Genomic DNA, 13,136 nt, shown 5'->3' with positions numbered 1-13,136 from the left:
TTCAGAAGTATTAATCAAGTTCTTGAGCCTTGGAACTTTCTAATTTTTTAGAGGTGATGAGATGTACTATGATGAATTCTGGATCGATTTGAATTCATGAGAAGAGACATAAAAAATGCAAATATAATTTTTAAACTTTTTGTGAGTTTGATATGTGGTTAACGGTGGTAAAAGAAGGTTAACGATGACGATTAGTGTAATACCCCGCATGTAAAAATTCAGTATCAGTTATTTATCTTAGGGTTTTTTTTAAGGGAAAGGCAAAATGGTAATTGCACATATGACTTTCCGGACTGAATCAAATTATTCCAACGGATCACGGTGAATGTAATATTTCGCTTAAAACTTTCACGGCATTTTATCGGATATTTTAGTTGAGGAAGAGTGTACAAAAGGGCATTTTGGTCATTACTCATCTAAGGACTATAAAAGGTCAAGCATACAAAATATCTTCATTTTTTTTTCCCATTCTTTTCTCCCTCATCAAAAATATCTCCTCCCCTCTTCTAACTCTCTCTCTCTCGGCCCTTTTTCTTCTCCCACCTAATTCTCATCATTCTTTCCAAATTTAAGCTAAAATCAACATACAAGTAAACAATTTTGATCCTTATCATATTGTGACCTTGTTAGCAAGTTTTGAGACCTTATGTTGGTGAACCAAGCCTTGGACAGAAGACATGAAAAGAGAGCTGAAGCTTGAGTACAAGAAATTTGAAAGCTTTAGCTTATGATTTTGGATTTCTACTTGGAGCATTAGCAGGTAATCACAAATAATCTGTTATTGCTTTTGGATTCTGTGATGACCCTGTACTTTTGACTGCTAGTAGTATCAGTTTTAGTGTTGTTGCTGTTGGGATGTTATGTTGAACTAAAAGTGCCTAAATTGAGGTATAAGTTGTTTTCAAGGAAATTATCATAAATGATTATTGGATGAAACAAGTTAGACTTTTGATGCAAGTGGTTTAGGTGAAGTGTAATCATGTTTGGTTGTATTCTGGAAAATTTGAACATAAGTTGAATTGTTTAGAGGGAATAAGTTGTCATATAAGCTGTTTTGAGCAAAATGCCTTAAACGACTAAGTTGTGAATTCCAACTGTTGTATAAGTGGTTCATAGGACTGTTTATTCATGTTGGAATTATGTGTGAAAGTTTGAATTGAAATTGATATGCTAAAAGTCATGAGTTTCTAGTTAAGCCGTTTGGAAAATAGCTTAAATTGGAATTTGAGTTGTTTCAAGTATTTTTTTTGTAATGACCAGTTTATGAGAGATATGTTTAACTGGTATATGAGTAATGGTAAAATCATAAGCTGTTTTAGTGATGATAAAAGTGCTTAAATAGTAATTAAGCTGTTTTGGAAGTGCTTAAATAGCCAAACGGCAAACTTCTGGTGCAGGGACTGAAATGGTAATTTTTCTATATGCTGGTTGATGAGTTAGGAGTATGTCACAAGTGGGTTGGACTGTTTCGGAAAAGTCAAGACCTATAAGTCAAGGCATAAGCTATTTTGGAAAATTGATTATGGAGTTTTGGAGATAGCAGAAGCTGCAAGTTGTTGATAAGATGCTTTGCAATTTTTTCCAAGAGTGATTCGAGGTGAGTTCCTTTAGTTAGTAAACCCACCTTTGGGTAGTAAATTATATCATTAGAATGCTAATATATGATTAAGAATTATTAGAACGTGTTGGCATAATTGTATCAATGTTATATTCCCATTATTTTGTTCTAAAATTTCTTATGTTGTTGTGCAATACTACTTTAGTCCTAATGTTGGAGGATAGAATTTGAATAGAAGATTGATATACATATAATTTGGAAAATTGAATTGTCACATGTTTTGGTTAATAGTTTACTCTAAATTCTCTTTTATGTTATGAATATGTTTATGATAGTGTTGATGTTGGAGGAAATTGTTTAAACAAGGCCAATGATGAATTTACTTATGTAAATGATTGAGAAAAATATTGGAATTTAACATTTGCCTTGGTTACTAGAAATGGTTACATTTTCTTAAATAATTTTACAAGAAAGTTTATCATGCATAAATATAGCCATTGTTCGGCTAGAATTTGAAACATTCATTTTATTCAATTATGTAACCAGGAATGTTTTAAGATACTCCAACACGCATAGTAACATAAACATGTTCGAATTGACATTAATGCATATTTTCTTACTATGTGACAAAGAATATTTAGCAATCTTCCAACTTAGGTGCCATTACATAATTATTGCACATTGACACAAGAGATGTATTTAGAACAAGCATGTCATCTAAATAATTCATGGGTGGATTTCCAATCATTGGAAGTAAAGAATCCTAGTTATGGAAGTTCGGCTTAATTAGTCGAATTTAGTTTATCAGAATATGGGGGAAATCTTATGACCTTTTAGGAATGACATATGACAACGATATGCCTAGAACCTGAATAGGTTAGTATCAGAATTAATTTCAGAATAAAGACGGGATCACTACGTCTTTATTATCAGTTTCAGGATGTTATTATTATAAGAAATCAATTAAGTTAATGTATTCCTCTCTTTTGCTCCCCGTTAGTAGTGGAGTTGAGAATTATTTCAGTTATCAGAAATCATTTCAGTTATAATATTAAAATATGTTTAAACCGTGGCTTTTGCTATCATCGCCAGTTAGGATACAAAAGGTTCCCGCCAGTTGGAACGGGCACTATCCGTGAGGATGACCCCACGATAATCAGAGGAGTCCGGTATCCCCGTCAGTTGGGTTCCCGCCAGTTGGAATTATTACCGGTCAGAGTGGAATAAATTCCGGGGTTACTCCACCTGGGTTTATTCCGTAAAATCAACTCAGATAATATTGTTTGTTCAACGCTAACATTCCTAACATAATATGACAGACATTATGACTATAATAGTTAGTATGATTTCAGCATTAGTATCAGGATTGAATCAGTATTTCAGATAGCGATCCTAGTTATCCCCCGATCGCTCAGTTAAGCATGACAAAACTGTATAAACCCAAAAAGGGTTGAGCTTAGAGACAGATGGCGATCCTAGGTTCCCTGAGATTGCCTACAGCTTAGGATAGGATAGGTGGAACTCACTGAGACATCCCGTCTCACCCCAATCCCTTTTATTTTATTTCAGATCAGCAAGTTGTACGTGGCAAGGAGACAATACAGGAGGCTGAATGACATATTTTCACATGCTCATGTCGTACTAGTTCAGATTATTTATTATGGTTCCAGACATGTATTCATACAGCAAATGTACGATCCTGTAGTGATATATATATTTATTCAGTTGCAATTTTTATTATTGTAATTTTAATGTATCCAGAACTAAATTTAGCGCACATTCTAAATATTCTAGATAAGTTTAGTATGGGCGTTACAATTAGCTAGTGACATTGATTATTAATCCACGTGTTATTTTATAATTGGTTATTTGTATTTAAAATTAAGGGTATTTTTGGAAATAAAATTCCAACCCAAAAGTGTGCTGAAAGGGGTAGTTTTCTTTATATATAGTATAGATAAAGTAAACACCGCCTTTCAGGTCTTTTATGCTTAATTTTTCTTTCAAAAAATACCTTCAATTTTGAATACAAATAACACATATGAGCATAAATATATATATTAAAAAAATATAGATAAGTATTGATGTAAGTTTTTTCCTACATGTCATATAACTATGTACACGTGAGTATATATAGGATCGTTTCCACAGGGAGTTACGTTAATCATAAGCATTTTCACAATAGTTCACATTAAGGAATTTGGACACGAATGTTTAAACGCTAACTTGGAAATAACGATGTCGCTTTGGACACGAAGGATGTTGTAGAAATGATTGTAATAATATTGGTTATAAAGCTAGAGTCTGTTAATCGATCGAGAGATTGCTGCTGTTATGCTTGCTCAAAAGTAATATATTTCATGTGTTAAAAGAGGCTTTTTTAGTGACTTGTTATGCAAGTTATCTACGGAAAAGCAATCAATTGTTGTATTTATACCATTTATGCTTTATATGCCTAATTCTACCCAATTTATGCAGGAAATGACAAGCAAGGACCAAAACTCAAGTGTGTGAACCAAGCAAATCTCGCTTACGCGAGGTCATCTCGCTTAACCGAGATTTCTCCAGGGAGCAGCTCAACCTTCGCTTGCATCTCGCTTCCAGGGTCGCTTGTGGATTTTAGAATCTCGCTTACGCGAGATCATCTCGCTTACGCGAGATCATCTCGCTTACGCGAGATTTCTCCAGGGAACAAATGTAAATTTCGCTCCCATCTCGCTTCCAAGTCGCTCAACCAGGATTCAAAGGCGGTTTAAGTTTGAAGCAACCTCGCTTACGCGAGTTCTAACTCGCTTAAGCGAGATTTCTCCAGGGATCATTCGCTTCCAACTCGCTTACGCGAGATGCAACTTCATAAAGGATCAGGGCTACGTGGCAAGACTTCATTGGCCATGGCTGGATATTTAGGCTTCTCGCTTAAGCGAGATTTATCTCGCTTAAGCGAGATTACACGTTTTCAGCCCATTTAAATACAAGTTTTCCCTCTCTCTAGACTATTCACTATTCCATTGAAACATTTTATACATTTCTGGAGAGAGGTTTGAGCTATTTCAAAGAGAGAAACACAAAGCAAGTGATTAAAGATGAAGATTCAAGTATAAATTTAAATATTAGAAAAATGTAACAAACACGATATGAATATATATATATACATATATTTGTTTTTTTTCCTTTATCATTTAAAAAGTGTAACAAACTATATGAACATATTTATACTTACTTTTTCGTTATCTCAATTATACTCTTAAACATCTTTTTCTACAATAAAGATCGTTGTTGGTGTCATTAAAGAAAAGAATTTAGATTATATTTTTTTTGTTAAATTGTTGGTGTCATTGAAATAAATAATTATGATTAGTTTGATTTGTTATAACTTGAAGCAACAAACATTTATATTTTTAGTTTTAATCCAAATCAAAATTTCATAAAAAAAACATGATTAATAATTTTCAAACGTTAGCGCAATAAAAAGAGCGGAAAGACAGATACGTGAGTGCCCGTCTTTTTGCTAGTGCCTATAATATATTAAAAAGAGGTGCCCTTGAAGATGAAAAAATCATTGTTTTCATGTATGATGATATTGCATTTGCATATAATAATTAAGATAATCCAATGCCTGATGGTATAATCAAACATCCAAATGGTTCAAATGTTTACCATGAAGTTCCTAACATATTATCTCTATTCCATTCTTTATTAATTAATCTAACACAATATATATATATATATATACATCCACATTAAGAATATAAATGCAATCCAACCGTTGGTATGCATGAAAAAAATATAAATTTTGTAGTATGCGAAAATGCATATGTTATTTTTATTAATGTTCCTGAAAATTTTAAATGATAAAAACACGATTTCAAATACAATCAATCTATGATTTAGGGTGTTGGAAAATACGCGTCGATCTATGATTTTTTAAATGTTTTTTTGCTTGAATGTAATTTTTTGAATGTTCAAATATTACATGTATGTTTATTCAATCACTATGTTCTAGAATTTATTGAATTTTTTTTTCTGCATGACCTGAAAATCGAACATAATCCAATTAATGCTCGAATGAGTTTTATTTCATTTTAGTGTAAAAAATACACGTTAATCCCAATCTAAATCTAAATCAAAATCAAATACAGTTGATTGGTTTAAGGGTTATGTCTGGTCAAATTTAACCCAACCCTTCTTTCCTCTCAAAATCTCAATTAAATTCACATATTGCTCAGTTGATAAAATGAGTTACACTCTGATTTTTATTTTTAAATTCATTTTTCTATTCATGTTTAAATATTTTTGATAAAATTGAGGATTTAATAAAACATATTTAGAATTATATGAGAGATGACATAATGCAGAAAACTTTTTTGGGTGTGCTTAGGGGCCGTAAAAGTGATGTTACAAGAGGTAGTGATAAGGTGGTGCTTAAGAGTGGACGAAATGATATTGTTTTCATTTACTACGCAAGCCATGGTTCTGAAGACACAATTTATTAGTAACACATTAAGTTGTTCTTTTTTCGAGATTTGTTGTTCATTAGATTTATATATTTTTTAATTCCAAACACAATAGATTTATTATTATATTTACACAGTGCGCGCGCTCGCGCATGTTCTCACACTTTATTTTAATAACATGCTCCCACACTTTTTCTGACGGGATACACCAACTGTAGATAAATTTAAAGGGCTGTTTCCAAATGATATAAACATCTACGTAACCACAACTTCAAATGCAATTGAGAGTAGTTTTGCATATTATTGTGTACATGAGTATTGTACTTGTTTGGAAGATATGTACAACATTTCATGGAAGGAAGATAGGGTGGTTTAATGATTTGTTAAATGATCATCAATAGGGTATTCAACTTCATTGACTTTCTTATTTTGTGGTTGTTTAAGGAACAATTAGAAACATGATATGACTCAAGAAACTTTGAAAGAACAATATGAACAATAAGTATCAGTTCAACTTTATCCTTATCTATGGGTACCTATATGTATATCAATTCAATTTTGGTTTGTACTAAATATTATAAGAAATGTACAGGTCCTCTAGAGAACTTTAGCAGCTCATGATGCAAGCTCTCACGTGATGCAATATGGAGATCTAAATATGAATAAAGAGCGTCTCCTTAGATACTTTTGTGCACATCACGCTAATTGCAGCAATGACAACTATGCCACCAGCAATCAAACAAGACTTGTTAGCTAAAGAAATGCTCATTTAATCTCCCATTTACTTTTTTTTTGAAAGACTCCCTTGTACTTTGTGTTATGGAAATTTTTTATATCAATTAAAATTGCTGATTCAAAAAAACATATATTATGTTTAGTCATTGATTATTATAAAAAAAAACCTTTAAATAAATGCATAATTTGCTATTTATTTTGGTTTAAGGGTTATGTCTAGTCAAATTTTGCCTAACCCTTCCCTCATCTCAAAATCTCAATTAAATTCACATATGCTCAGTTGGTAAAACGAGTTACATTGTGTTTTTTATTTTTAAATTAATTTTTCTATTTGTATTTAAATAATTTTGATAAAATTGTGGATTTTATAAAACTTATATAGAATTATATGAGAGATGACGTAACATGAACCAATAAAAGTGATGTGACATGAGGTAGTGATAAGGTGGTGCTTAAGAGTGGACCAAATGATATTGTTTTCATTTACTACGCAAACCATGGTTCTCAAGACACTATTGATTAGTAACACATTAAGTTGTTCTTTTTTCGTGATTTATTGTTCATTAGATTATATTTATATATTTTTTAATTCCAAACACAATAGATTTATTCATATGTATACACAGACAAGTGTGCGCGCTCGCTCGCTCGCACTCTCACACCTTATTTTAATAACACATACCAACACTTTTTAATGACACTAAAAAAAGCTAATGGTACACAAGTTTGCACTTGTCCTTTTTCATTAGTTCCATATTGAAACATCTGATTGTTTGTAAAGTGCATCCATTCCTACTCCTCCTTGTAGTAGTAGATCCAAGGATGCCAACTCGAAGAATGCCAAATCACATGAAAAACTATAAATGGCCTTGAGCCAGTCAAACTGATTTTCCGCGTGAGTAAAAAAGTTTGCTTCCATCACCATTCCTTGATTAAATTTTTTGAATATATAGATATTCAAATTTGTTAAGATTGATTTAATTTGGTTTCAATTTTTGAATTATTTATTTATTTAATTTTTTTTATAAAAGTTCTGGTTTCAATTTGTTTACTTAGATGACATATTTGGGTCTGCTTCATCCATTGGCCGTGCCCTCCTACAAGATACGAAAGGTAACTAACAATTTGTTATGCATGTATCTCTTTATATTTTACTTTTACTTTTATCTTATATATAATAATAAGAAATTGGGACAAGAAAAAAATTTAAAGCTGGGGAAGACATAAATTACGGGGATGTCGCCGTTACAAATCGTAAGTGCATGGCTTACCAATATCTTTTTCTAAATTAATTACTCCCTCCGTCCCATATTACTTGACCTAGTTGACTCTGTCACGTATGCCAATGCACAATTTTAAACTTAAATTTCTTTAATAATCTAGTAGAAAAAATTACGAAAATTTGATATTTTGAAAATATTAATCGAGACGAATCTAACAACATCTTATATGCTATATTTTGTTTTTATATATTAGTAGAAAAATAGAGTCAAAGCATGTTACATGAATAGTGCAAATATTCTAAATAGGTCAAGTAATATGGGACGGAGGGAGTAGCTAATAAGAATAGGTTTTTAAGTGTTTGATTTTGGTAGATATTTTAACAATGATATAAAAACATCTTAGGGGTCAAACCTACCAATTGCATAAAGTGGATTCTCCTCTACTAACATACACAAAAGTTCGGGGCCCAACCTCTCACCACTTGCTTAATAGATACAAGTCTCATATCACTTGAATCAATCAATGTTGATACTTTCAACTAGTTTTCTCTGCGTGTTTTAAACATGAAATTATAATTTTAAATTTCAATATGTTCAAATTTAATTTATTTTGTAAGATATGGTGATAAAAATAAATAAATGATCACCATGACTTACATTTAATGTGAGCATAATTGAATAAATGACCAATGGCTCAACATTCAATATAATTGTGAAAGTGCCAGCGCGTCATACAATTTTAAAATGGTTTTAGCTGTATCTCATTAGAAATGAGTCTTTGTATTCCTTTTTTTCACTTGTGTCCTAATATTAGGAGGAAAGAAATGGGCATTGCTTGTTGCTGGATCAAAACATTATTATAATTATAGGCACCAAGCAGATATCTGCCATGCCTATCAAATCCTTAGAAGAGGTGGCCTTGAAGATGAAAACATCATTGTTTTCATGTATGACGATATTGCAAATCATTCAGATTACCCAAGGTCTGACATTATAATCAATCAACCGAATTGTTATGATGTTTACCATGAAGTTCCTAAGGTACTATATCTAAATTAAATTCACATAGGTGTGCTCAGTTGTTAAAATGAGTTACACTCTGATTCTATAATTTTTAATTTTTTTATATATGTTTAAATACTTTTGATCAAGTTGAGAATTTTATAAAATTTTGTAGGATTATACTGGAAAAGACATAAATGGAGAAAACTCTTTTCGTGTCCTTAGAGACAATAAAAGTGCTACTATAGGAGGTAATGGTAAAGTGCTTAAGAGTGGACCAAATGATATAGTTTTCATTTACTATGCAGGCTATGGTGTTGCAGGCGTTATCGGTTAGGAACCCATTGACTTTTGTTTTTGACATTTATCGTTATACACACACATCCACGCACGCGTTCGCTCTCTCACACATATGATTTCTTTTATCTCATGTTATAATATATATAACGGGGCTTTTAACATTCGTGTTGATAGTGTATTATTCACCTTAAAGTATATAGTATTATTATATAAATAAAGTTATTACAGTTGATCAGGCATGTCAGATGATACCTCAATTTATGACATTGATATCGTACACACCTTGAAAGACTTATATGCGCCCAAATCATACAAAAAGATGGTGAGTTTCTTTAACTGTTTTGTATGGATTATGGAGATATATAGATCAATTTAATAATTACAAACAATATAGCCTATAGTAAGTATTTCCAAACAAACTGCAAATTTCATAACTCGTTAGATTTACATCATGTTAGTCAATCAAAGACAATTGGAGTACCCAACTCTATTTTAAATAGTCTCTTGGCAATAAAAAAAGATATGTAGTGAACACATGGTGATATGTTGTTTTTAGTCATAGAAAAATATGCATTGTGTTATGTACTTTATAGACCAAAGTTGGTAAGGAATGTGCTATTCAATTAGGATTTCAATTATTTTCAAATGGATCCTTAGTGACATTAACTTTTATTGAAGTTCATATTATATTTATTCAAATGAATACACAGGTTGCTAGTTAATTTGATAAATAAATTTGTCTTTTGCATTTAGATTGTTCTTTAAATTTGATATCGGTTAATTACTTTGATCTTTGAAATTACTAACATAGGATACATTCAAAAAATATAGCAAATTTAATTAGGATATCGGTTAAGTACTTTTTTTTTTACATTTATCATTATACACTCAAACACCCGCGCGCGCGTGCGTACACACACACACAATTTCTTTTATCTCATGTATGTAATAATATACTTAAATATGGCATTCAATATTCGTGCTGATAGTGTATTGTTCACCTCAAAACATAAAATATTATTACAAAATAAAGTTATTATGTTTGATCAGGCATGCCAAATGATGCCTCATTTAATGGCATTGATATCTTAAATACCATAAAGGACTTATTTGTGTCCAAATCATACAAAAAGATGGTGAGTTTCTTTAACTATTTTTACTATGAATAATGGAGATATATAGATCAATTTAATAATTACAAACAATATAGCCTATAGTAAATATTGTCAAACAAACTACAAACTTCGTAACTCGTTAGATTTACATCATGTTAGTCAATCAAAGACAATTGGAGTACCCAACTCTGTTTTAAATAGTCTCTTGCCAATAAAAAAAGATATGTAGTGAATATATGGTGATATGTTGCTTTTAGTCATAGAAAAATATGCATTGTTTTATGTACTTTATAGACCAAAGTTGGTAAGGGATGTGCTATTCAATTAGGATTTCAATTATTTGCAAACAGATCCTTAGTGACGTCAACTTTTATTGAAGTTCATATTATATTTATTCAAATGAATGCACAGGTTGCTAGTTAATTTGATGAATAAATTTGTCTTTTGCACTTAGATTGTTCTTTAAATTTGATATCGGTTAATTACTTTTATCTTTGAAATTACTAACATAGGATACATTCAAAAAATATAGTAAATTTAATTAGGATGACGGTTAAGTACTTTTTTTTTTTTTTTTTTTACATTTATCACTATACACTCAAACACCCGCGGGCGCGTGCGTGCGTACACACACGCACAATTTCTTTTATCTCATGTATGTAATAATATACTTAAATAGGGCTTTCAATATATGTGGTGATAGTGTATTGATCACCTCAAAACAGATAACATTATTATAAAATAAAGTTTTTTTTTTTGACAAATATAAAATAAAGTTATTATGTTTGATCAGGCAATGCAAATGATGCCTCATTTAATGGCATTGATATCGTAAATACCTTGAAGGACTTATTTGTGTCCAAATCATACAAAAAGATGGTGAGTTTCTTTAACTATTTTGTATGAATTATGGAGATATATAGATCAATTTAATAATTACAAACAATATAGCCTATAGTAAATATTGCCAAACAAACTACAAACTTCATAACTCGTTAAATTTACATCATGTTAGTCAATCAAAGATGATTGGAGTACCCAACTCTATTTTAAATATACTCTTGCCAATAAAAAATCATATGTAATGAACACATGTTGATATGTTGTTTTTAGTAATAGAAAAATATGCATTGTGTTATGCATTTTATAGACCAAAGTTGGTAACGGATGTACTATTCACTTAGCATTTGAATTATTTTAAAACGGATCCTAGGTGACGTCAACTTTTATTGAAGTTCATATTATATTTATTCGACAATATTGGAATAAAATATTATAATATTGGAATAAAATATTCCAAAATCAACAGCAATGTTAATCCACCTATTTATTTAAGTATAAACCACGTAAATTGGTCTTATTGTTAATAATTGACTTATATATGCCAGAAAGAATGTGGGTTCAAATTTGGTTGCAACATGATAACTATAAATTAAGTTAATTTAATTAAAATTAACTCTAATTGCACTCTCTAACTCTTTAAGTTGTCTTTGACATTGGTGAATTTGCATCATCCAACTAACCAAAGTGTTGAGAGAGTAATGAGAATAGCTTTTTAACATATTTAACCTCAATATTTATGTATTTCATTTGATGACATGAAAAGGTGATATACGTGAAAGCATCTGAATTTGGGAGCTTGGTTGAAGGGCTGCATCCAAATGGTATAAAAATCTACGTAACCACAACTTCAAATGCAAGTGAGAGTAGCTTTACATATTATTGTATAGATGAGTACCGTACTTGTTTGGGAGATATGTACAACATTTCATGGATGGAAGATATGTATGGTTTAATGATTTGTTAAATAATGACCAATAAGGTATTCAACATCATTCGTTTTCTTATTTTGTGGTTGTTTATGAACAGTGAGAAACATGATCTGACTCAAGAAACTTTGAACGAACAATATGAAACTGTAAGTATCAATTCAACTTTATCCTTATCTGTGGATACTTATATGCATATGAATTCAATTTTGATTTGTACTCAATATTCAGTAATGTACAGGTCCGTCGGAGAACTTTAGCAACTCATGATGCAAGCTCTCACATGATGCAATATGGAGACATAAATATGAATAAAGATTGTCTCCTTACATACTTTGGTGCAATCACGCTAATTTCAGCAATGGCAACAATGCCACAAACAATCCAACAAGACCTGTTAGCCAAAGAAATGCTCATTTAATCTCCCTTGTAGTACTTCTTGTTATGGAAATTTTCTATATGAATTATATTTGCTGATTAAAAAAAACATATAATATGTTTGGTCATTGTTGATTATTATAAAATGGGAAATGTTAACTTGTGCCCTTGGGGCATAAGTTAAGAAGGCAAATGTAGAAAGTTTTTCTTGAAACTTGTGGATTCAATGTCTTAAAAGTTGCAAAAGTTATACTTTCAATATAAAATTTATTTTTAATTTCCCTTTTAAGGTTCTTAACTTGTGCCCTAAGGGCACAAGTTAACATGACCCTTATAAAAAAAAACCCTTCAAATGAATGCACAATTTGCTAGTTAATTTGATAATTGAATTTGTCTTTTGCAATTAGATTGCTCTTCAAAATTTGATATCGGTTAATTACTTTGATTTTTGAAATTACTAACATAGGATACATTTAGAAATATAGTAACATTGTATCACATATTTAAAGACTAAACTAACGACTATTATTTGTTGTTGTTTTTATTTCACACTTTGAACCCAAATATTTCACAATTAACAAGAGAATTGAAACATTCCAAGT

General features: G+C 30.8%; 1 protein-coding gene and 1 long non-coding RNA gene across 2 annotated transcripts; both read left to right on the top strand.

Annotated features, from left to right (window-relative positions):
* The first annotated feature begins 792 nt into the window (after positions 1 to 792).
* On the top strand, positions 793 to 3,362 carry LOC146949558 (uncharacterized). The gene is made up of 2 exons (XR_015027317.1): positions 793 to 1,597; positions 3,128 to 3,362. It is a non-coding gene; the product is annotated as an uncharacterized LOC146949558 (long non-coding RNA).
* Positions 3,363 to 5,907: 2,545 nt separating this feature from the next.
* On the top strand, positions 5,908 to 12,577 carry LOC146949557 (vacuolar-processing enzyme alpha-isozyme-like). The gene is made up of 8 exons (XM_085748535.1): positions 5,908 to 6,028; positions 7,804 to 7,860; positions 8,785 to 9,011; positions 9,148 to 9,304; positions 9,509 to 9,594; positions 11,994 to 12,172; positions 12,257 to 12,305; positions 12,398 to 12,577. Exons 1-8 carry the CDS (start codon positions 5,908 to 5,910, stop codon positions 12,575 to 12,577), a joined length of 1,056 nt encoding a protein of 351 aa, XP_085604661.1.
* The last annotated feature ends 559 nt before the right edge of the window (positions 12,578 to 13,136 follow it).

This window comes from Medicago sativa, chromosome 2 (assembly GCF_051527215.1).
Source record: "Medicago sativa cultivar Bolivia chromosome 2, Bolivia_mono, whole genome shotgun sequence".
Taxonomy (NCBI): Eukaryota; Viridiplantae; Streptophyta; class Magnoliopsida; order Fabales; family Fabaceae; genus Medicago; species Medicago sativa.
This window is presented reverse-complemented; position numbering and strand designations above follow the sequence as displayed.